Source organism: Aulonocara sp. 'chitande type north' Nkhata Bay, linkage group LG6 (assembly GCF_057382095.1).
Source record: "Aulonocara sp. 'chitande type north' Nkhata Bay isolate Kocher_YH1m ecotype deep benthic linkage group LG6, A_spYH_male_GT1.1, whole genome shotgun sequence".
Classification (NCBI taxonomy): Eukaryota; Metazoa; Chordata; class Actinopteri; order Cichliformes; family Cichlidae; genus Aulonocara; species Aulonocara sp. 'chitande type north' Nkhata Bay.
The window spans coordinates 37596670-37622735 of record NC_141349.1 but is presented as its reverse complement, the minus strand read 5'-3'; the positions used below and the strand labels follow the sequence as shown (position 1 = coordinate 37622735).

Genomic DNA, 26066 nt, shown 5'->3' with positions numbered 1-26066 from the left:
AAGCCGTGGATAGCAGAGAGGCAGACTAAAAGGGGCTTTAAATTATTTATTTACAAATACCAAGCCTACCCATTGCAGCTGTTTCCTTTGGAGTCGAAAGTTCGCTTTAAAATTAAGTATTTGCTGTGTTTGCAGAAGTTACTTGAGCTACAAAATTACAGTAGCGAGAAAAAAAATAACTAGAACGTTATTAAATAGTGACAAACATAGAAAAATGGCGGGGGGAGGGCAGATTATTCAGCCGTAATCTAAAATAAATTAGGCCACTAGGATAAATGAAGTGCCTGTGTTTATCAGATCTGGGCCAAAGTTTTCACGTTTAAAAAGGGGTTTTGCATGTTTTCTCATAAGCTGGAGAAAAATGTGATTGAATGTTAAAACAAACAAACAAACAAACAAACAAACAAACAAACAAACAGCTGCAGAAGCTTGAGACCATTATACCTTTTTTTGAAAAATGTTCAATGGTGCCGTGTCAAAGGTCAAGAACATGCCCTGTTTGAAATATTTATGAAAACTACTGTTACTGTGTGTGTGTTGGGGAGGGGGGGGGGGGGGTATGGGAGCAAGAAGAATGATATGTGAGAGGAAAACTGTACGTGGTTTCTGATTGTCCTCTCATTCTCAGACACCCACACACACACACACACACACACACACACACACACACACACATCTAACGCCATCTGAGTCTATCTTGCCTCCTATACCCTATTCCCTTGGTCTTGTTCTCTCATTTCACACATACTGAAGCCCAACCCATCAACAACAGGCCTAATACACACATACGCCCAACAGACACACACATATTCTCTCCTCATTACACTCCCTTTTCCTACTTTGATGATATGCAAATATCCCTCCTACCCTCCTTCCTCTCACTCCTCCCTTCCTCCCTCTGTGTCTCCCACAAGCAGCAAGCTTACACACACACACACACATCACACACAGGCTAATGCGCTGTGGCAGCGTCCACAGACAGGCGGGGAGGATCAATTTTTCACCCAGTGTGCTACCGATATTCATAAGATAAGGCCACAGTAGACAGAGAAGAGAAAGAGAGGGAGGGAGAAAGGTGGGGGAAAGAAGGGAAACAGAAGAGATGGGGATAATGAAAATGGCGAGTTGGTGTAATGACGGGGAGGGAGTATAGAAGAAAGGAAGGGTGTCCAGGAATAAGGGTGAGTGAGAAGAAAAGTGAAAGGAATGGAGAAGACGAGGACCATGGAGGTACTACGGAGGGTGAGAACGGGTGAGAAAGTGGAGAGGGTGGGGAAGTCTCATGGGTGTGTGGGAGGGTGGAGGCAGGATGAGTAAGTGGGTTAGGGGTGGTATGAAAGGGGGATGGGGTGTAGAGAGGGCTCTGGGGGATGGGATTGGAAATGGATAGGGTGGTAAGGGAAACCGAGGGATGGTGTGTGTGTCGGTGTGTGTCTCTGTGTGTGTGTGTGGGGGGGGGTATTTTGCTGACGTGCTCTCTTATTGGCTTGTTCAAAACCTGGGGGAGGGGCAGCCACAAACCATACTCTCACCAGCTGTAGGGAAGAGCAGAGAAACAAAGAGAGAGAGCGAGAGAAGGATGGAGGGGGGCAGATAGGTTTTAATGTTGATATTCTGGTCTAATTAGATTCCTGTCTGAGTGGCGGAATGAATGGTGCTGATCATATAGGAACAGAGCAGAGCAGAAGAGGAAGCAGGCTTTGTTTGAGTTGGCGAATTCTGTTTTTTGTACACACAAGGGGCTCTTGATCTATAATTGAGACGCAGAGAGGAGCAAATTGTCTACACTGCCTCTTTTGGATACATCCAAACTCTCTTGCAGTCATGTTGAAAAAAGACCAAATGTCTTCTGTAGAGCAACTAAATTTTAGATGACGCGTCATTGCATTTATCATATCAGTGTTACCTAAGCATTATGCAGTCAGCTTTTGAAGGTTAGACGTGACAACGACGATATTTAAAACGACCTGTGTATGAGAAACTCCCCAACCTTAGACATAAATTTCACTACAAAAGTACGCATTTGCCCGTCTACAGTGTAACATAAAGATACTTGACTGTTTTTAAACATGTCCATAAAATTAAAAGAAGATTAAACAGAAAGCTTTAAACAGCACGGAGAAAGAAATACCATTCCAGCACACACAAGAAGGCAGATTGAGTGCCATGTGTTTGTGGAGCCCAGCTGAACCCCGCCTGCTAAACCAGTCCGCTGGCTGTGACAGACTGTCAGGCAGGGAGAGAGGGTGGTGTGTGTGTGTGTGTGTCTGTGTGCATGTGTTTGAAGAGAACAAGATAAGAAAGAGGGGAGAAAATGAGACAAAAAGACAGACTGACCAGTATAGACAAACATGAAGGAAAGAGACGTAAGAGAGGAGGTATATTGACATACAAATAGAAAGAGAGAGGGGTACATATTGTAGTACATATGATGAGAATGGGAGACAGAGAGAGCAGAGTAGAGGAGGCCAGGCTTTCTGTGGCTTAGCCAGACTGGAGCGGTGGGACTTGGCTGGCTGTGGACCCTTGGCTTCACTATTAAAGCAAGAGGGAAAAAAATCACAGTCAAAAAATGAAAAGGGCAACAAGCTATGCCAAGAATGCACAGGCAAGAAGCAACACATTAGGTTCGTTCCTTCTGCCTGCCTTACTGTTTCCTAAAGCAGATCTAAACAATAGGTGGGACCAGCCTTGAGAACCAAGCACTGTGCAGTCAGAACCCTACTTAGTGACTGAGAGCTCATGGCAGCTTTTCCCTTTGGGGTATATAGGTACTCTATTCTATCTATTTCTAACAGTTTTCCTCTTTTTTGTGCTAATAGGTAGCCAGTCATCTTAGGCCACCTGCTCTGACTGGATCCACAGTCTTTATTTGTCAGCCAGGTGATATTTTTATGTGAAATGTTTAGAGCAAAGACGAACATGTTTGTCATGGTTCCAACATTAAATAGAAAAGAAATATCTAAAATATCTTCTGCATCATTGTAGAGGACATTTTCCTAAATGAAATCTGGCCTATTTTGTAACTTTGAAAAGCATCCAGTTTCCACTATAATTTAAACTGAATTCTGTAATCGTGAACAAAGCTTGGTTTCACAGTGCTGGCTCAGAAGCTGGACACAGTGGGTTTTTTTGTTTTGTTTTTTTACTACCGCTACTACAAAAGTTTCAAATGCTGGATGATTCATCAAACTGTCATGTTGTTGTAACAATACAAGACTAGAAGTTTAGGCATGCTAAAAGTTCTGTTAACCTGACACTACCCAGCAAACATGCCCACTCCAGGCCTGTGTGGGCCCCTGAGGGCAGACCTAAATGGCCCACAGTGGGTGCCTGTATGTGCCTCATTGGCATGGAGGGGCCAGTGAGGAATTTTTGTGCAAGCCTACAATAGGTTACCCACAGAAAACCTTTATGGGGACCTAAAAGGTAAAAACTTCTGTGGCCCCACACTGGTCTTCATTGTGGAAGTCCACAGTAGGCTTGCCCATAACCAATACTGGTGTCCCAAAGGCAAAACTGCCATGGGCCCCATGTGGGCACACTCAGTTTGGGCCTGTGTGGGATAAGTGTGGGTTTGCCCTGTCCACAAAGCCCTACAGTTCACCCACAGCTACTCACTGTGGGCCAACATGGGTATGTTTGCTGGGTAAATGTAATGTTTTATGGTAGTGGAAAACATTCTAAGCAGAGAGTACAGCACAGTCTGCTGGGAATGGGGATGGGGGGGTGTCAGGTATTTAGTTATGAACCAAATTTAGGTGCACATTAGAAAATTTTCTGAATTATTATTATTATTATTATGGGACCAGAGGAAAAAGCTGACCATTCACCCTGAGATGGATATAAATATCTGCACCAAAATTTGTCTAAATCCATCGACCAGTTGTATTATTTTAGCTAGGCTATGATGGGACTAGAGAAAAAGCCAGCAAAGATATGTAAAGAAAAATAATAAAATAGAATAGAATAGCCCTTTATTGTCATTGTACGTGTACAACAAAATTGTAGTTGTACATGTAATCACAAACAAAATCATAAGCCATTCAACATTTATTGGGATATCTTAGGTTTATTTAAACAAAACGAGGAGGATCAATCAACTGACTGACCAACTTGTCGCTTACAAAGAAGAACATCATAAAAATCTGTTCACTCCAGTTTGTTAAACAGCTCTTGAAGTTTGCTATCACAACAGTTTTTGCTGTCTTGTGCATCATGTTCAGTTTTTGGTGAGTGTGTGTGTGTTAGTACTCAGTCTGTTGCATGTGCGGGGATGGCATTTTGGAAGCGACATTAGACATTTGGGGGACTGGTATTGTTTATAAGCCCTATGGAGAATTGAAAGCCTAAGCAATACTGGCATCTGTTTAATTTACTGTTCATGCACACACACACACACACACACACACACACACACACACACACACACACACACACACACACACACACAGAGGTTGTCACGAGCCCATGAATTCAGAGGACATTATAATGACTTTCTTTAACCTTAACCACAACTACTACTTTCCTATCCTCAACTCACTTTATACTCACCTTAAAACTACATTATGGAGATTTTAAACGTGCACACATTATGGTACCATAATATAAGTCAGTCGCTGATGTACACACAACAAAGACTCATGTACAAAAAAGAAAAACAACAGAATGAAAACTGACTGACCCAGCCACTCACATCTACTAATCATGTAGTAATAGTTGCCATTTATAATCATATCACTGCATAGAGGCATGAAGGGACTTATGGGCTTTGCCAGATTATGAGTGAAAAACAAGGACTTTTCCATCCACTCGTACCCTTAGTAGAGGATTATAGCCTTTAGATTGTTTGACTCCATGAAGACTGTCACAGAGGGGGATATTTGTGAAAAACACACCCCAGGAATGGCTTACCACACCACAGTGCAAGCAACCAAAATATCCATCTGACTGTTCCAAATGCACACCAGAAAGGCTTGTAACAGCAAAGGGTGAGAGACTTAGTTTTGGCTTGGTTACAAAGGCGTGAGCTGTTTCCCTTTCTTTAACAATCTAGTGATTTTCAAAGAGGCAAAGAAAATTCATCTTGAAAACTGATATTTATACATCAACAATGAAAAGAGGCAAGTTCAAAAACAAAAAGGCATTCTCTGCACCTCAAAGAGTTACCACCAACTAAATCACCATGTGGTCCTTTGGTTGTCTTCATTTGTCAAATGTTTGAAATGCTGCTTGATTTTCTTTGCCATATGTCTTGTACTGTGAGGCTGACTATGTGTATGCAGTTGAGATGCAACCCTAAAGCCATGTCATATTCTGGGCTTTGAGGAGAAAGAAGGATGCCAAGAGCTGAAACGTGATGACTAGTGGGTGTGTGAGAGTGAGTGGGGAAAAAGGAATCCTTCCAAAGGCTCTTTTTGGCTGTGTATATGTGTGACTGTACGTTCATGTGTACGCACATGTGATCAAGAGTGCATTTATGTGTGGGAAGAAGGAATCCTTCCAGCCGTTTTCTTTCCTGAGCCTCTTCCTGTGTCCCCTCCACCCCTCTGCATACAATTCTCAAAGCTGGCGTCGGAGGGTTTGGCCTATACAAGATCCAACCCACCAGAGGACACAGAGGAGAGAAGCCAGTGTTTCTCTACCTCTCTCTCTGTGTCTTCCCAAGCTCTGTCTCTTTCCACCACTCACTGAATGTTACTGTAAATCCTTCACTTCATACACACCATATTCCCACATCTCTCCATCCAGTGTGTTGGTGTATCTCATATGACTTGGCAGAAGTGAACCATGCATATGTGCTTGCCAGTACGGGAATGTGTCTGTTAAGAGTTTTGGCAGTTTTCTCAGCATAGCCTCACCAAGAGATCCACTGGGAAATGTGGTTTTAACGCCTCCTCTCTTCTTTCCACTTCTTTCCTTTCTTTTCCTTAGTTCACAATTACATTACTTCTGTTTCTCCATGCTCCACTTCTGTTTTCTTCCTAATTCTATCCCCTTTCCTTCAGTATTCAATTTTCTGCAATTTCAACCTGTGGAAATCTTTTGCTTCTTCTTGCTTTAATGACAACGGTCTCTCTTTCTTTCTGCATATTCAAAATCTGCTCTCTATTAAAAGCACATCATCATTTGCATCAAAAAAAACTGCATGCATACAGGCCTCTAATTCAGGATGTAGCTCTCCAAGCGCTGTCCACACACAATGAATGCTGATGGAGAGACATGATAGGTTATCCTGTAGGGAAAGCTGGTCAGATGAAATACCTACTTGGTATTCCATCCCTCTGCAAAGCATGACACACAGGAGAGGGATGCCGGTAAATATGCAAATGATGAAATACATATATTCCATGGTTTTCAGAAGTTCATCAGCTGCAGTAATGATTTGCAGATGTTTTCGGCACGTCTAAAGGCTGAAAAAGAAACACTTACTGTAAAACATTGACTATGTATTGAAAATACATATGAATGCATGTGTCTATATACTATTTACTCTTGCATTATATTCCAAATATAGGACTTTTTTAATCCACAACATTTTTCTATCATCTAAATTGTGAATGTAGGGTAGAAAAGATGTGTTTTTGTCAAAATTATTGCAGAAGAACAACCGCAAACATATCTTACAATGCAACTTAACAGTGAACAGTTGTTGACTGTTAAGTTGAATGTGATATTTGGCCCTTTTAGCAGCTGCACATGTATGTATTATTGAACGGGGAGTAGGAGTGCGCTGCACAAAACACCCTTTTTTCTGACTTTGCACCTGCACTTTTTAATTTTCAATTTAAAGATATCACTGGAGAGAATTTGTCACATTTCAGTTACTCACTCTAGAGCTACAAAAAGCATCACTAAACTTTTTCATATGTAGCAGCACCCCCTAAGACCTTAAATAGATTTTCATGTGTATGCTGGTGGAATTCCCCTTAAGGATTAGAAACAACTAGTCAGTTTTATGGCATAATGCTCCCCGTGTCTGAAACATTTAGCTTTTAATTATTCCTAATTAACTTTTACTTAAGTAAAAAGTACATGGAGTTATTTTGCTCTGAAGTACTCTTAATTAACTAAACCATCTGAATAAGTCTTCCATCACCATAGTTTCCTGGATACTCCTTGATTCAGTTCAAGATTGAAGATTCAAGAGCTTTATTGTCAATACAACAGTATACACAGTATACACAGTATACACAGTATACAACGTAGCGAAATGCTGTTTCACCCCAAGCCCCTCATGGTGCATTTATAAGTATATAAAAGATATATCTCCAAGAGATATAAAACTAAGAATTACAAATAAATAACATGCTAAATTTTGGTAAAATTAAGGGATAAAAAGGTACTAATTACTAACTATACAATACTATACAATACTATAGTAGTAACTATACAATGCTAGAATGATAACTATAAACAAAGACAGTCCAGAGACAACACAAAGTGTATTGTGCAGTAGGTATTGAATACCAGGTTGAAGTTATTGTCATGATATTGTAGACAAGACAGGGCGAAGACATGTGCAAGATGGAAAATGTGCAAATATAATATAATTTAGATATGTGTTCAGCAACTATGAGACTGAGTGTAAAAATAAGCATATTGTTCCCAGGTCCAGTTTGTAGTGGATTAGCGGAAGTTTTTGTTGTTTTTGAGTCTTTTGGTGAGTATTGTAAGGTGTTTGTAGAGGTGTATGTGTATATCAGTCCTTTGGTGGTAGTGAGTGGACTGCTTGGGGGAAGAAGCTCTTGCAGAGTCTGGTCTTTGGTCCTTGATGCTGCTAAACATCTATTTCAGCCATGTATAAGCCCAGACAGTGATAGCAATCGAACCACACAGACATTTGCCTGTCTTCCACAGTGACTTCAGTGGCCTTGTTCTGCACTCAACAAAGTTCATCACAGTTCATCGTCTTTGTCCCCGCTGAGCTGTAGTTGGCTACTGTCTCCAACCTTGTCTCGCTCATCTCTCCTCACCCCTGTCCCTCCCGAGGTCTGCTTCCATCACCTATCCCTAGGGGATAACTGCCTCCGCTGCCCAGCCCCATCTGTCCCTCCACTAGACCAGCCTCACCCTGACTCTCCCTCCGCACTTTGGCTGCAGCCTCTTTATGTGATGTCACTGAGCAGAAGGATGGCCTTTTTGGTGAGTGCATGTGTGTGTGTAAATGGGTGTATGGTGTCTGTGTGAGTCAGTGAGCGGGAGGTGTGTGTGAGTATTTGACACACACACAGAGGGAGAGAGAGAGAGAGAGAAAGAAGACAGACAGAAAGAAAGAAGAAAAGAAAGGCACAAGTGTCAAGTTTCCCTTTTCAGTTCAGGAGCTCAAATCCTTGTTTTTAATCTAGAAAAGAGGGTGAAAAGAGCACGAAAAGGGAGAAGGTAGCTGGGAATTTGAGCTGGTGACAGATGTTTTTTGTTCCTTCTTTCTTTCTCTCTTTACAGTGTTATAGATGAGTGCGCAAAACATTATATGAAGATATGAAAAGTTCACTGTAAAATAATGTGATTTAAAATATGTAAAATGATCAAATTATATACACACACACACACACACATATATATGAAAGAGACAAACTACCTGTCTCTAGTTTTTCCACTGATGACACCATTTACTGCTCAAATCTCAAAGTTTACTCTCTTCCTGTGACGTCTCACCACATCCTGGTTTTGACTGCACAAGATGCTGAGATGTCTACAGTTTAACGGTTTTCCTGTCACTTTTCAGTTCACACCCGTATTCACGCGATTTCGCTCATAGGACACTGTGGACTAAAAAGGTGCACACATAAACGCATATACTGATAAATAATTAGATACTATCATGGTAGGCTACTGTCCAATTTGCGGGAAGCCTGTCTACTTTGGTAAGTCTGACCTGTTTAATTTTTAAACTCGATGCAATTGTCTTCCTCTTTCTGTCTGGCACTTGCTTTACACGCTCTTTATCTGTCTGTCTACCATCTCTGTGGCAGATCAGTTTGGCATTGTCATAAAACTTGAAATCTGAAATAAAGCACAAATAATGAACAGGTGAAACCAGGTGTAATAAAATTAATAAAGGGCATTTTTTGGAGTTAACATAAGATTGAGGTTCACCTTGTGTTTTGTTTTCTTTCTGCAAAGTCTTATTATCTACATTAGACAAAGTGCAATGATATCAATATGTTCCTTAAATGCAAAATTGTTATCTATTTTCTTTTTAGAGGACAAAAAAAGGCATTTCACTCTTTCTTTTTAAGGCTTTTGGCTTTATTTGAACCATACATGCACACAAATGCACACACTCGTATCCATGATAACAACAGGATGTGGGTCTAGCCAAACGAGCATGCACTGCTCTTTGGGTTTCCTCCCTACCTCCCCTCTCTTTTAAACAAGTCCTTTTCCACATTCAGGCCTAGCCATTAGATCCACAAAATGACTCAAACCACCAGTTAGATTCCTCTTTGGTTGTTATTTTTGCTGTTAGTTTTTCTCGCCTGTTCATGCACCAGCTAAGTTCAAATTCTCTGATGTGACCTGCCCTACTTTTAGTTCAACATCACAGTCTCTGGCCTACTTGCACTGATGAGGCTAATAGTCTGTAACTTCTGAACCAGACACATGAAATCCAGACATTGTGTTATCAGAAATTGTATGAGATGCAAAATCCTTTTGACTTTTTAATTAAATATTAATAAAAATATCCGATCCTGCCTCTCATTAAGCTAGTCCATCTCTTCCTTTGGTGCAGGTGAGAAGAAGAGGTCCTTAGGGAGAGACTACCATCCTCTGTGTCTGAAGTGTCAGAAGTGTAACAGACAGCTCACCCCTGGACAACATGCTGAGGTATATAAGGACAACAACTGAGTCAATTAAGTATTCAAGGAAAGTAATATGAATGCAGTTTACTGAATGAGTAGGATGATGCTATAAATATGTGTTACTCGTTGTGTTTCAGTATGATGAGAAGCCATACTGTACACACTGCTATCTGAAGATGTTTGGACCGAGAGGTATACTGCCATCTCAATATGAAAACACAAACACGCACAACTGGCCAACCACACGCTATTTCTGAATGCCTTTTCTCTGTGTAAATCTTTCTTAACAGGTAACAGGTAACTGACGTCGGTGTGGCACAGTATATCCCCTCAACAAAAGCCAGGATGAGGCAAAAATGAACAAATGCTGACATTTAAAAGATCCGGTTTATATAAGGCAAAAGATAAAGGAGTGAATAAATAATAATGAAGGACCGGAATATACTGTAAACCTTATAGGACAGAGTGAGCTCTCTTTGTTCCCTTTTGACGAATTAAAATATTTATAAATGTGGTAGAACTAGGCAATGCTATGTATATGTGACTGTTCACTTTTGTAATGTAAATTAATTTGGATGTAGAAAAGTGTGAGTCAGTGCAAATAAATACATTTTTTGAATGTTGCAGCATCAAATTCTGGTAGATGTCTAAGTTTTTAAGACTTTGCAATCAGGGGCTTACACTTTAGGATTTCTGGGCATGCGGCATGATTGTGTTCCCTCACAAACTAATAAAAACTCTAATCACCAACAATACAGATGCATGTAAAAAATTAGTTGGGCTAGAGGGTTCTCCCTCTCTCCCCCATCAAGCCGCCAGGGGAAAGGAGCAGGAATGGATAAGAGTGGTTGCTGTTGGCAGGGTAAACTAGATCTTCTGCCAGCAGAATCTACTGGAATGGGTGCTACAGTGAGGCAAACATGGGGCTCTCTCTGTCAAACACACACACACACACACACACACACGTGCACGTGCAAGCAGTGCGTCTGCAGTGTGCCTTCACTGCTGCAGGAGCTTGTCACCCAGTGGTGGGTGAAGTGCACAGTTTCGATGCACACGCTCTCGCTCTCTTTTTTTCAAACACACACTGGCACGCATATGAAAAAACAAAACAAAACAGAGATGTGGTTGATGCGTTTTCCTGTTGAGTGTCATGTGTCACTCCAGTGACATTTCAGGTGTTTGCTCTTGAAGGTGAGATGGATATTGAAATAAAGGGTGAAGAGGCTGAAAAAGAAATAGTATCGAGAGAGGAGATGGACAAAGGGAGAGAGGGTTTATTATGACATCTAGCAAAGAGTAAGCAGAGATATACCTGTCTAGCCTTCAGTGTGCCTTTAAAACTGTCCATCTCCTTCTCCTTTTTCCAGATCCATATTCTATCCCAAGCACACCAAGCCTCTCTCACCTCCCATGTCTCCTTCACCCTCTAACCCCCTACCTTGATAGATCACATGACTGCTGTGTTACCAGCTGGCTGACTGTTCATTTGCAAGTGTTTCAGCTACACTCCCTTATTAGAGAGACGGGTGGTGGTGGAAGGGCAGAATTATAGGTGGAAGGGGGGCAGAGGGATGAGTGGGTGCTATGCAGACCACTGGGTGATTGAGGGGCACTGACAGAACTGAAAGAAAAGAGAGGGAGCTTGAATTTATAGGCGAGACAGGAAGAGAGAGAGGGGAAAGTAAAACAGAGGGATGAAAAATTACCATATTAAGCCTTGCTAAGTTAATGCAGAGGTTATTCAATTTGCATTAATTCACCTTGGGTCGAAACTGGAAAATTGAGCTAAATAAAAAATGTCATTATCTTACCATGAGGTGGCAGCGGGAAAGGCCCATGTGTGGATCCAATATTAACTTCAGAGGCATTCTAAACCAGTAACTATGCTTGCCACACTTCAAACAATGGCACTTGATGACGACTTGAAAATAGTATTTAAGTATTTTACAGTAACTTTTAAAAAATGTATAAAGACTAGACAATTTTTGCTTGTGAGGCGATGCGTTGCAACCATTTTCATTTATGTAATATTGTTGACATCTAGTGGCCGTGAATAAAACTGCTGGACTGCGTCGAGTCAGTTGAAAAGCCTGCACAGTAACCACTACAGTAACCACCAGAGTATTTTTGTATTAATAGCTTAGAAAATGCATTTTAATAAAACAAAAGAAATACTAACGTAGCCCTATCATGTGCCAATAATTCTAACTCAGTTCATGAATTTGAAATTCTTCAAGCACCGGAGAAGAAGACAGAAAGGACAAAACTATGAATATATTTGTTTTGCAAATAAATAAATAAATAAATGCCAGGTCAGAAAAGGATATCTTGATAGCAGGTCTACTTAACATAGCTAATCTCTAATAAATAGCGTAGGAAGGTACGTGTTTATAGACCGACATGTTCTACAGCCTAATTTGTATTTTTTTTGTTTCTGTTTCTGACTTTGCAAATTGACAACTACGTTAGTCACACGGTAATAACAGAAGTAATGATGTAAAGCTCTCGAGTGTACTTGTCAACCGGGAATTTGAAACACGGGGGCTCGCTCACGTCTTTGAATTTCTTCGGCTTTTCCAAGCTGTACTTGAAGGCAACTCATAGCCAGCAGCGTCGTTTTGTGTGGCGCATGCGCATCTAGCTAACTAGGAAGCAGAGGAGACGGTCTCCATGGATTATGTGGACATATCGTTGAGTGAAAGCAGTAGCTGTTTGATTTGGATACATGCCGTGTTCTTACAATGAAAAGCTGACAGCTCGAAACGAAGTTGAGTCAATACGATATATATTTAACTGTATGTATTAGGGCCTGAGTCAGAATGATGTCAGAATGCGACCTGACAGAGACAGAGACCGGCGAGCCAGTGCTGGACACGGGGGAAAGAGCGGTGCCAGTGCTGGAGTCTAACTTTCACTCCATAGACCCTCCAAAGGTGTTATTTGACAGGAACCGGATAGGTCTGACAACTGGGGCGAACCCCGGTGGTGCCATACGTATTTCGGACTCTTGTGAAAGCGTGTTGACCGAACTAGAGACAGAGGGCTCCGGCGAAGAGGCGCTGCTGTTACCGTGCTTAGCAGGAAGCTCGTCGTCTCCGAGAGGTGTAAAAGAAAAGCGAAGCAGGCGGTACAGGCACAGCTCGTCTTCGGATAAAGATGCTTTAGCCTCCCCGGGTAAGTGTTTCAAATCACGGCCTTTGAAATGGTTGTATATGAAACTAATAAATAGACAGCCACACTCAGATACTCATAGGGGTTATGTCTTTTCTGACATTTTGTTATTTGATGCATATGGCTCTGGAAAAATTCTGCCTACTCAGGCTGATTACGGTTGTGATAACAGGTAATGCAACGTGGTCAAATAGATATGTTATGTAAGCTCTCTGAAGTGAGCATTTCACGCGGCTTTTTAATGTTTGGGTCTCTCTTAAGGTCTGTTGAGGCTGTTGGAGAACCAACACTTTGGTTATTATTAGAATTTTAAAAAAGCACAAACTTGGTGTCACATTACATAAAAAAGTACCCGGTTTCTCCACAGCACTTGGTGAACTGAAGGCTTGGTGTGCAGTCTGTATCGTGTCTGTATTTTCTGCTCAATTTGTCATCACCCATATTTTAGTCTGACAATCAAGACAGAATCAAGGCTACAAATATGATGACAAAAAAGTTTTTAAAACAACAACAACAAACAAACAGTTTATAATACTTCCAGGATAATAAATAAGTCTGCCTCATCCATTGAACTCTTGCCCACCTGGTTGACATCATTGCCTCCTTCATCCAAATTATCTTTGTTCCTCAAGCTAGGAGGTTTTTGAACATTCTGGTCTGTTGTAAGATGTTTGTTGTGATAAAATTATTTGAGGCTATGCTGTGAACTAGATTGTCCAGCAGGAACAACTAAAGTTTCTGTCAGATTTGTTTTGGATGATGAGAAGGGGGGTGGGGGATGCAGGGAAAGACCAAGAAAAAGGTGACCTAGTCGCTATGGAAGCGGCATAATCTGACTTAAATGCTCACTGGATTTAACAACACTCCCCCTCATACCGCCCACCTTTTGTTTTTTCCTTTTTTCCCTCTGCAAAACAAATTCTGAGCATTTGTATTCATTTCTGTTATTCAGCCTCTCCCAACAGAGATCTATTGTTCAGATCCATGTCCTATTATGGCCAGAAATCTAGGCCACAGGTAGAGTCTGAGCCTTAAATGGCAAGTGTTGGCATCCCATTACTTGTGGCCTTTGTAGAACAATAATCTTCTCCTCTAAAATTACAAAACTGTTTTACAGATTATTGTTAGAATACTGACTAAGAGCCGTTTCTCTTGCACTTTGTGCCATTTAAAAATATCATGTAAATTAATTGTGAATTGTAGCTCTTAAATTCTGCTTTACGTGTCATGGGAAATATTAACCAAATAGCAATAGTGCTTTTTTTTTTTTTAACAAAGTAATTGGTAAAAATTTGCATGCGTCCATAAATGTATTCTATTTTTCATCACGTATGCCATCTTTTGCTGCCTTCTTTGTCACCAGTCCAAAGAGCCTAGAAACAGCACGCAGGGTTTATTTATAGTTATAGTCTTTATGTAAAGTTCATTTTGATAAACTTGAGTAAGTTGAAGCATTTTATCATGTAACTGTCAAAACTCGAGGGAAACAGTTTTAGCGTTTAAGACAAATTGTATCAATTTTATGCGCTTGCTGTAACTTAAATATATAGTTATAGAACACTTTTCACAGTCCAGTGTTGTGCCATGTCACACACTTTGTGCTCTGCATGTCTATTGGAGGTCTCTGAAGTTATAAGTGAGGTACACTCCTGCTGTGTGTGCCCCATTAGTTGACCAGGACATCTGAGAGGCTGATATTAAATATGCATAATGCCCCTGTGCTAGCAGACACACTTTGTAGTCCAGTACAGTGTTTGAAGATGATGAAGACGGAAATTGAGAGAAAGGAAGTACTATATGCGCATATACTATTACTTTGGCTTTCTACAGGTTGAAGCTAATGGGAAGTGGAAGACATACAAGGCCCATTACTGCCATCTGCAGCAATACACCACAGTGATCTTATCACAGACTATAAGCACCAGGGTTGCGCACAGGAAGCGTAGATCTGTCATCATACAAGATGATAGATTGAGCACACTTTGACCTGTTGTTGGGAATTAAATGAAGATAAAATATTGCATCACACAGAACTGGATTACAAACTCCTTACAGTAAATCAGAGATTTACTGTTTTAGAGCACAATCTAAAACTATGTTAAGATTTTTATACTAAAGTCAAAATGGAGCTATTTTTAAGTCATTACTTTTGGACAGCTTTTCCAGAGATCAGAGTTACCTTTATGGCCAGACATCTTGTCCCAGTGTGGTCCACATCCACAAAAACCACTCAGAGCTTAGCCTTCAGAGATTGTGCACGTACAGCATGATCAGAAATTTATGGGAGTATTTACCCAATAAAATTGCTTAATATTTGCAGCACAGTTTAAATTCTTTTTAAAGTAGGATGTTTGCTTTGCAGGTACCAAATGGAGCATGAAACACAGGTGCAGCCTAGCTTAAACCTCTGTTTCAAATAATTCAGTTTTAGTTATATAGCACCAAATCACAACAACAGTTGTCTCAAGTTGTTTTATTTTGCAAGGTAAAGACTACAGTAATGCGGAGAAAACCCCAAGAATCCGATGACCCGCAGAGTGGTATATAAACGCAGAGTGAAACTTTGCAGCATTTATTGAGAAGATACAAGGAAAAGATCAGTCTGTCTAAATTCTTCTTATTATTGAATTATTGAGTTATCTTACAGCCACAACATGATAAACACCTACCTAATCAGAATACTTTATTAGTAATGCTTTTTGGTAATCTCAGTCTCTAACTGAACGTGCTCCTGTGACTGACCAGCATGTCATGGAGTGGGTGGGAGGAATTATCCAACATTGTCTTCATCTTAATGTTGGATAGCTCCCCACTGTATCACCAAAATACCTTTGACGCATCAAAGTAATGCATAGTATGCTACCGGAACATTAACAGATAATTGGCTGCAGGGTGCGAGTACTGTGCTGTAATGAGGAGGTCTTGGTTAGTCACTTTACTTTCTGAACCTCCCCATCCATCCATTCGCTTATCCTTTTCAGGGTCGCGGGGGGCGCTGGAGCCTATCCCAGCTGTCATAGGGCGAGAGGCGGGGTACACCCTGGACAGGTCGCCAGTCTGTCGCAGGGCCAACACACAGGGACAGACAACCATTCGCGCTCACATTCACTCGCACATTCACACCTAATGGCAATTTGGATTTTCCAATTAACCTATCCTCTCAAGCTGTATGTCTTTGGATGGTGGGAGGAAGCCGGAGTACCCGGAGAGAACCCACGCAAACACAGAAAGACCCCGGCCTGATGTTGGAATTGAACTCAGGACCTTCTTGCTGTGCGGCAACAGTGCTAACCACCGTGCTTGCTTCTGAACCTCCCCGTTAAGTTAAATTGAGTTTGACTTTTAACATATGATTCTGGGTACTTTTCATGTATTTGTTCAGGAGTAATTGGGCCATACTAGGTCAGACTAGGTTTGACAAGTATTCACTGTTTTAAACAATCCAGATTAATTATGTAACGTTTGCTTATCACTTTCTTTTCTTCCTCGTGTTAATTAGGTTCTCTTGGGCCCTACAGTTAAACTAGCTTTGAAGCTATCTTTGTTACTCCTTATCGGTCACCCTTGGCATGTTGACTGTCCTGTCCCTGTTTTTATAGCACCTACCACATGTCTGTGACTTTATCTCTCCTTGCATCCCACTGTGACTTTAGTGCGACTGATACAGAGCATGGGTCTCTGTCAGCTGATCGTTCTGCCCTGTGCAAGGAGGAGAACTTATGATCTGCCATGTCATGTGTTTGGACCTTTATCAAAATAATAATTGGCACTATTCACCAGAGAGCAGTGATTTCAAGAGAATGACGTTTGATCTGCAAGGCAGTAGAAAATGCCAGATTTTAACAAGTGGCGGAATCACTGGTTTAGACCAATTTTTTTTTAAGTTTAGTTGGTAAATTCTCTGTGATAGTGTACACACAGTCAAAATATGGGCATGCGATTTGGAATTCCTCTTAAATGTGTGTTTGTGTATTCCTTTGTGGGTGATTCCTGTGATAGACTTGGCCACCTGTTTTATCCCACCCTTTGCACAGTGTGCAATGGGAACACTTCCAGTTTCCCACTGCCTAGAACAGAATAATCAGGAGGTGAGATGGGTGAGGTAACGGACAGTTTACAGTAGTCTCTGTGAGGGAGATTGCAATTATTATTTTTTACCACTGATTTTTCAGCATGTATAATGTAAATAACTCATTCATGATCATTTCAAAGGTATCTGATGGTCCTAAACACCAAAACATAACACCCATGCAGAGAAACCTCTTGATGTTTACTTAATGCCATATTTTGCAATGGACATGTAATTGTAAATGCAATCTTATTGTTCTAGTTCTTAAGAAAATACATTTGTTTAATTGTAGCAAGTTCTGGTTGTATACAATGTAAAAATAAATCAAAGTAATCTTGAGTTATTCCCCTTCTAGGTACCAACAGTGGAGATTTCAACCATTTCCCTGACGACCCCGAGTTTGCTGATATTATCCAAAGGGCAGAGCAAGCCATTGAGAGTGGCGTCTTTCCAGAGAGGATTTCCCAGGGCTCAAGTGGGAGTTACTTTGTCAAAGACCCAAAAGGGGTACGTTTGGTACAAATGACACAGATTCATGACAAGCGAAGGAAGGTTCATGGGCTAAACTTGGAGGAAGAATATAAATCAGTAGCTTAGCAACATTTCCAAACATTTATCTTTTCTTTTTTCAAAACATTAATTGCTTTAATCATAAGAGTTTGTAAATTAGGAAGAAGGAATATGGAAATCCACAGGATTATGATTCTTGTTTAATTATTCAAAAAGCAATGGTTCAGCTGATAACAGCAGATCACTGGCATCTACAGGTAATTACTGGGAAGATGGTGAGCCCAAGATGTCAGACGCATTCCTCACGCTTTACATTTGTTGCTTATAGTTACACTATTAGTCTTTGGCTTTTTAATTGTGTTTGTAAGGAGCTTGAAGCAACACTAATATGCGTGGTAAAATTAGTTCTCACTCTTTCTGTTTTCTGACCTGGGCTGTATGTCAGATTGCAAGTTTAGAAAAAAAACAAATGTATCACTCTGTTTTGTTTTTTATTTACAGAAAATCATTGGTGTTTTTAAACCAAAGTCAGAGGAACCTTATGGTCATCTGAATCCAAAATGGACCAAATACTTTCACAAGGTACTTTCTGTCACATGTATCACCTTTTTTAAACATCTGAAAAGTTATTAAGATATATATTGTCATTCATTTTACTTTAATGGCTGCACACAGTGAGTAAGATTAAAAAAAAAAAAAAAAAGTAGGGTAATATTAACACCTCATCTGTAAAACTTCCCCCATGTCTGTCTCTGTTGTTAGCTTTGCTGTCCATGTTGTTTTGGCCGAGGGTGCTTGTTACCTAACCAGGGTTATCTGTCAGAGGCTGCTGCTTCACTGGTTGACACCAAACTCTGTCTTGGTGTGGTGCCAAAAACCAAGGTGTGTGCTTTTTTTTTTTTTTTTTTTTTTTTTTTTTTCTCTGTAGAGTTTTTGAATTAATAACATGTAATCTCCAAAACCCAGTATAAGTAAACACTTGAATTAATCTGGATTTGATTAGGGTCTCTGTGCTCTTCTTTCTGTTCAGCAGTGGTCACAGTTTCAAAGTAAACCAGTGTTATCTAAATTTTATCAGGTGGTGTATTTGGCCAGTGAGACATTCCACTACAACGCCATAGACAGAGCAAAGTCCAGGGGGAAGAAGTACGCCCTAGAGAAAGTCCCCAAAGTGGGGCGACGCTTCCACAGAGTGGGCCTCCCACCCAAGGTACCAAAGACTTTTAAACCGTCACAGTCTAACGTCACCATTTGTTTACTATAAGCAATTCATGAGGAGCTTGGAATCTTGACCTTTCTCTTGTTCATTCCTGTGTCGTTTCCTCCTCTTGCTTCCTTGCTTTCTCTTTGTATTTGTGCAAAAACACAGCCACATGCAGGAAAACCTATACTCATACTGGTTAAAACAAATTCTAATCTTCTTGTTTCAATATTTGTTAATAGGTTCTTTGTCAGATTTGTTCTATTCATATGTACACTGACTGCTTCTCTATAACATACAAGAGTTGTTGCATCAGTGAGTGGAGGGCTGAGAATAGCCACTGATGGTAGAGAACGGTAAAAGGAATCATGCCACACTATTTTTGTGTTGAAGAAGAACAATGTGTTTAGATAAAAGGCCATCAGAACCATAAATGTTGTTTCTGCTTTAAGCCATGTTCTTTTTCAGGAGCTGTAATACTTACTGGATATATTTATCTCTTGTATTGTGAACTGTAATCGTATATCAGTTTTGTCTTTTAATCAAAAACATGTATAACAGGTATTTCATTCCTGGCTGTTTATTACGTGAGACAGTCTTGTGGGTGATCTAAAGATATGTGGATGTTAAGATGATGTGAAAACATAGCTGAAGTGTCTTCGAGGAAGTAAATATGAGGAAACTGACTGCATATTTTCAACTGTCAGGCACAGCTGACATTTCAGCCTTTCGACATTACAGCTTCACTTGTAATATCACTGCACACCACATCATTTCCATTTAAACTGTCTACATACTGTTCTCAGAGCAGTGAACATTGCTATACAGTGTTTTGTTTTAATGGGTATGTTAGTTGCATTCATGCCATATGCGCCTCTGTGTGTTACCAGGTGGGCTCATTTCAGCTGTTTGTGGAGGGTTATCGTGAAGCCGACTACTGGCTGCGACGCTTTGAGGCAGAACCACTGCCAGAGAATATCAGGAAGCAGCTGCAGTCGCAGTTTGAGCGGCTGGTGGTGCTGGACTATGTTATCAGAAACACAGGTAGGCGTGCACGTGTTAACATTTCGATAAATGGTTTAAATTGAAGTGATCCGTCATTGTAGTCTCATTACAGTGTTGGCAGCTTTATTTCGATTTAGTTATACACTGGTTATGATAAAAATTCCTTTGATCTTCATATTTATTTTAAGTTAGTATATGCTTGCGCACAACAGCTGTTTGCTATCTTTGACATCGCTCTGTCTTCCCTCTCATTTCTGCGTATCAAAACTTGTTTATGTTTGTTTTCCTTGTTAGATCGAGGGAATGACAACTGGTTGATCAAGTACGAGACACCAGGAGAAGGAGAGGGAGAAGAACAAAAGGTGAGGTAATTTACCACATGACAGAGGTGTGTTCAGACTGTTCACCAAGCACGCATTCACCTCGCTTAACTCTGTTGAAACACATGAACACTTATAGTCAAAGGAGCTTGCAAAAGAAAAGCGTCTGGACTTCTTTAAGTTGCTTGAAGACATTTCACCTCTCATCCGAGAAGCTTCCTCAGTTCTAAGGTCAAATGGTGGAGAGTCCCAGATATAAACCTAGTGGGAGTATCCCCCCACAGAGGGACAAAAGGACCCCCTGATGATCCTCTAATCGCCTGAGCCAAGGTGTGAAAATGGGTGTGGGTCCCAGTCAGCCAGAGTTTCGGGTGAGTTCATTGTGAAACCTGGCCCCACCTTATCACAACACAGAAGAGCCACCTCCACAGGACAAGACTCAGCAGTCCATCTGCATCTTAAGGATAAAGGACACTCTTTCGAGGATGCCGATGTTCACATTTTGGACAGAGAGGACAGATGGTTTGAAAGAGGAGTGAAAGAAGCCATCTATGTCCACTGTGAGTGACCATCTTTGAACAGAGGCGGTGGTTTACGACACCAACTGTCTGCCATCTATAATCCAGTTTTGAGATCCCTTCCCAGACGCCTTAACGCCCACTCACATCCTGGGCCATCTGATCTCAGGAATTCGCATGATAAGGTGGGGCCATGTTTCACAATGAACACACCCGAAACTCTGGCTGATTGGGACCCACACCCATTTTCACACCTTGGCTCAGGCGATTAGAGGATCATCAGGGGGGTCCTTTTGTCCCTCTGTGGGGGGTTACTCCCACTAGGTTTATATCTGGGACTCTCCACCATTTGACCTTAGAACTGAAGAAGCTTCTCGGATGAGAGGTGAAACGTCTTCAAGCAACTTAAAGAAGTCCAGACGCTTTTCTTTTGCAAGTTCCTTTGACTACGATGACCTGGATGACTGAGAACCTTCACAGACATGAACACTTACATATTTTTAAACCAGAACACACCTTATGTTGGTTTTGCTTCTGTGTATGTGCAAACTAGACTCACAAATGCATGGAACAAACTTGATGTACGTCTTTGTTACCTATCATCAATCATTATTTTCGATTTGCCGATAAATGACAAAAGTTGTCATTTATGTGTGGCAGTAATCACCCCTCAATCAATAACCAACTTGGTCATCAGTCATTAATAATTTACTCACTTAATGAATTCGAGGTCTTTAATCTTTTTCTCCCTCATGCTGCAGGATGCAGAATGGACAGAGAACATTCAGGACTCCTGCATCAAGATTGCAGCAATTGACAACGGCCTGGCCTTCCCCTTTAAACACCCGGATGAATGGAGAGCCTGTATGTTTATCACTTATTTCACTTTTGCTCACCATCTCTGTCAGTGACAGTAATGAGAGGGCCCCTTTACATGTGCGATTTCATGTAAAGACTCATTAAAAAGACTCATTGCACTTGTAGGAAAGGGTATTGTCAACATAACCTTCTGAAAAACACAAAGTGAAAAGGCACTTTTATTTGAGTGTTTAAAGTATCTTTCTGTGCCACAGTGATTGATGGTTGACCCGGCTCTTTGTTCACGTGGGCTTTAGGAGATCTCTCTTGCAAAATGTGTCACAGCTAAAAGTCTTACTCTCATTACAAATCAGAACCAGGCACTGTGACTGCATGCAGTTTAGACTTGTGCTGTGTACTGAGTGATGCACAAATGCATTTATATTGCACCACAAGTTTCATTGTACTTGAAGACAAAACATTGAGATACCATGAAATTACTGGAGGGGACTGCATGTCTGAAAGGGGATTTATTTGCATACTTTTTGAGATGTATACTACTTTTAGACCCGCTGTCCAGATTAGACAATACAATTAGCTTATCTTAGTACCAAGGTTGTAAATAGGAGGAATTTACTAGCTTGGCTTTTTCCAGATGTAAAACTAACGTAAGAGCTTGTAAAATTGTACTAATCTGTGAACTTGATAAAGTGTTGCAATTAGTAAGTTGTAGATGTGATGGTATGATTTTTACCTTTGGACACTGCCACAGACAGTTCCTTTAATTTTCTGATAATCTCATTGCTATTGGATGATTTCAGTCCTTTTCTTCTTATGGTAGAATCTTGTCATCTGTGTTCTGGCAAGAATTAAAGAATTTTTTACAATAAAAAAAAATAAACTGTAAAGAAAAATTAGGCCACTAAACAATCCTACATGTGGCCTTATTATCAAATACAATGATAGTTATAGGTTCAGTGACAGTGAAAGGCTATACAGACGGAAACATTTGTGTTGTCCCCCTAACAGATCCATTCCACTGGGCATGGCTTCCTCAGGCCAAGGTACCCTTCTCCCAGGAGACCAGAGACCTTGTGCTGTCCCGCCTCTCTGACATGAACTTTGTTCAGGATCTCTGTGAGGACCTCTATGAGATGTTCAAGGTACGAGATGTTCTCATAAGCTTTCCTTTTTAATCTGTTTCTAGATTTTTGAATTCTTAATTGCAGGATATCAGCTAATATCAGTCGTTTTCTGTTTTCAGACAGATAAAGGCTTTGACAAAACCATGTTTGAGAGACAGATGTCCGTCATGAGAGGACAGGTGAGCTTTTGTAATTTATTTTTTATTTTTAATGAGTACTTTAATGTTCCTCTAGTCATTTTTTTTTAACTTTGTACTGTTCTGTCCTCTATTTTATTTTTTTCTGCCTGTTCCTTTTATATCCTACCTTGTTCTCCTTTCTCCTCTCATGGCCTACTTTCTGTCACTTTGTATGCTCTGTAATGTCTTCACCACACATTTTACCCTAATTTTGCATCTGCAGCCACTGTCCTGTCTCACCTTTCAGTCTTTCTATTCTTCTCTCAGCAAGCAGTTAATAATAAAAACATGTTATATTAGTGAACAATACTGTGCAGGATTTGAGTCATTCTCAATTCTTTGTATTTTTGTTCTCCTTCCCTATTGGAATTCTTTAATATGGTTTAAAGTGCTTAAAGTCATGTCCTTAAGAAAAATGAATAAATCCAACAAAGGCATAACACAGGACCCAAGGACCTGAGATAAACATCTGACCCGTCAATTGATCCATCTACTGTTGTAAAGATGCCCTTCTTAAAGAAGGGAAAGAGGGTGAAAAGGCAGAGTTATGCCAAGTTACACAAGAACTGGACTTTTGTACAACAACCTGTTGTGAACAACGGGTCTTGTGAATTTTGAATGTAAATTTAACATTTTAAGTTCTAGTCAGTGTCGTTGGAGTGTTATGGAGGACATCAGTAGAGAGGTACAGCAGTGAATGTGTGCAGCATCTGTTAAATGTGGTAGAGGCTCTGTCATAGTTTGGTGCTGAATTTCCGTCAGTGGTGTGGGGGATCTTGTCAGAATTGATGGAATTATAAACGCAGAAAAGTACTGTGCAGTACCATCTGGAAAGCACCTTGATTGGCAGTAGCTTATTTGCAGCATTACATTGACCTCAAACACACTGCCAGTGCAGTGAAAGCACACCTGGGTAGAAAACGCATAATAGAATGCTATCAGTTATGGATTGGTATCCTCAGAGCCTGGAACTCAATATTATTGAAGTAGTGTGAGACAGAGGCAGGAAACAAATGGATGAAAATCAGGTAACGTCCAGATTAGAGCTTCAATGTTAAGAAGCCTGGAGAATTATTCCTGAAAACTACTAAAATAGAGCCTGTTTTGAAGAATAAAGGTGCTTGTACTAAATTTGCAAGCTTGTCAGAATTTCACCATTTCTGTGTTTGCTTCATGTGCTATTTCCACACATGTTTGCACATTTCACTGATCACTGCACTTATTTCCCATTTTCCAAGCAAAATATAACAAAATGAGGGATGGCTCAAGACTTTGTCCTGTAGTGCAGTTGTTTTGTAATTTATTTATTTATTTTAACTTTTAGTTAATTATTTAACTTTTGTCAGATATTAAAATGACCTGGCTGTGGAGAAAGTAGCTAATAATAACTGCAGTTTTTATGTATTACTGTCCTTTATCAAAGCCATGTCACATGCATAATATGTAAGCACAGACTGTTTCATATTTCCAATAAGTTGTTTGCATATTCTCTAAAAACTTCGAGTTGCTTTTGCACAACTAATGCACCGTCTTTTCCCAGGTGTTGAACCTGACCCAGGCGTTGAAGGACGGGAAGAGCCCCCTCCAACTGGTTCAGATGCCTCGGGTGGTAGTGGAGCGCAGCCGCTCAGGTGGCCAAGGTCGTGTGGTCACTTTGGGGAATGCGTTTACACAAACCTTCCACTGCAAGCGGCCATTCTTTTCCTCCTGGTAGTCAGAGAAGGATGACGAGGGGAGCAGAGGAGAAGCATCTGCTTTTTGTCCACACATCACTCCTGACGTAAAGAAAGTGAGAGAGAAGCTTACACTGGAAACTGTTCATATTTGTCCTCGGCAGGAAGGAAGTGAAGAAGGATACGGTGATGATGGAAAATAAGATGAGAAATATTTTGTGAGGAAATTGACTTGAGGCCAATTCCTCATTTGAGGAGAGTGCAGGGAACCGTGGGAGCTGGAGAGATTAGCATACCGCCGTCTCCTAGAGAGACCTTGGGGCTGTTTGTGGTTACTGTATGGCAACTTGATTAGATAATCAGCTTTTTCACAGAGGTGGGCTTTGTTTATTGTTAGGAAGCTGAAAGTTGTTTTTTTTTTTCTTTTTTTTTTCAAACCACTCAAGCTACCTACTGAAGGTCTCTCGATAATATAGTGCGTTGATGGCCAAAGAGCAAGCACCTAAATACCACAAGCTAACAGCACAGTGGTCCTGGTAGTGTTTGGGAATCTTAAAGAAGTTTCTCTTGGTCGACATTATTCCTCATCTGGGATAAAGTCCAAAATATTTGCTTTGCCTTATAGGATTACTTAGTGAAATATAGATGTGCACTTACACTGCTGGAAGTGTTTGACCAGTTCCACCCAGCTGGGCCAAAACACACTTTACCCAGCTTTAAAACCACGTGTTAAACAAAGACAGTGTCTTCAATTCTCAGTGCTGCCAAAGTCTTTGTTGAAGGAATATTGAAGAGCTTCAAGACAAGAAAATTGTTGAAACTTGAATTTGTAGGAAGTGGAGGACTGCGAATAAACACTTCGCTTGAATGTAATCTGTTTACCGTTTATACACAGAATTTTGCTCCTAAACATTTCAGTACAAGAGAATTCTGTAAGAAATAGACTTCTCATTACTATGAATGTATTTGTTGTTTGACTTGTATTTAATTGCTGGTAAGCAGCTTTCTCTTGAATCTTCTGGCATGGGGGGGGTCGCAACTCTCCTTGCTTTTTATATTGTACTCTGTGAAGAGGAAAAACTAAATTGAGGAGACTTGCTTGATGCCATTCTGTTTTCTTATGTATGCATCTTGAAGTTTTTATTCCAACTCTGCAACTATATGGGATAAGTTGTATATTTAACGGATTAAAAAAAACAATAAAATTTGGCAAAATCAAGTATTTTGTAGTTGTCACTAGTACATGTTCTAGTTTATAGGAAAAGGCTAATTTGAAGGCATAAAGAATGAAGTGCACCAAGCTGGAGTTCAGCAGTGACAAAGGTATGTTCAGCAGAGCTCTATCTGCAGGATGACAGTTCTCATGCACCTGATTAATGCCTATTGACTTTAAGATTAAAGATGTCAACAGTAATTCCCACCCAACCTGCTAAAGCCCAAAGATATCCAGGTAATAAGGATGAAAACAAAAACAACAGATCTTCACACGCGAAATATTGAAATCAGTGAATTTTTAGCTTGAGAAATTATTAAAAAGGTTATCAGCAATTAAAGGTTTTCTGAGAGAAACTTTGCCGATTGCAAAGGTACAAGATCTAAACCAGAGCCATGGAAAATGTTTAATAGTGTGAAAGTGACAAAGGGAGTGGTTTAAGATTACAAGCTAAT

At 40.4% G+C, this 26066-nt stretch overlaps 2 protein-coding genes across 2 annotated transcripts; both read left to right on the top strand.

Moving 5' to 3' along the window:
* Positions 1-8165: 8165 nt before the first annotated feature.
* On the top strand, positions 8166-10452 carry LOC147328444 (cysteine-rich protein 1). The gene is made up of 4 exons (XM_086296825.1): positions 8166-8867; positions 9737-9831; positions 9944-9998; positions 10097-10452. The coding sequence occupies exons 1-4, from the start codon at positions 8825-8827 to the stop codon at positions 10105-10107; spliced, it is 204 nt and encodes a 67-aa protein (XP_086152951.1). The 5' UTR covers positions 8166-8824; the 3' UTR covers positions 10108-10452.
* A 2014-nt stretch (positions 10453-12466) lies between these two features.
* Positions 12467-25611, top strand: pi4k2b (phosphatidylinositol 4-kinase type 2 beta). The gene is made up of 11 exons (XM_086296819.1): positions 12467-12983; positions 17405-17556; positions 18061-18141; positions 18322-18441; positions 18638-18769; positions 19651-19804; positions 20060-20127; positions 21365-21467; positions 22431-22564; positions 22666-22725; positions 24266-25611. The coding sequence occupies exons 1-11, from the start codon at positions 12629-12631 to the stop codon at positions 24437-24439; spliced, it is 1533 nt and encodes a 510-aa protein (XP_086152945.1). The 5' UTR covers positions 12467-12628; the 3' UTR covers positions 24440-25611.
* Positions 25612-26066: the final 455 nt, after the last annotated feature.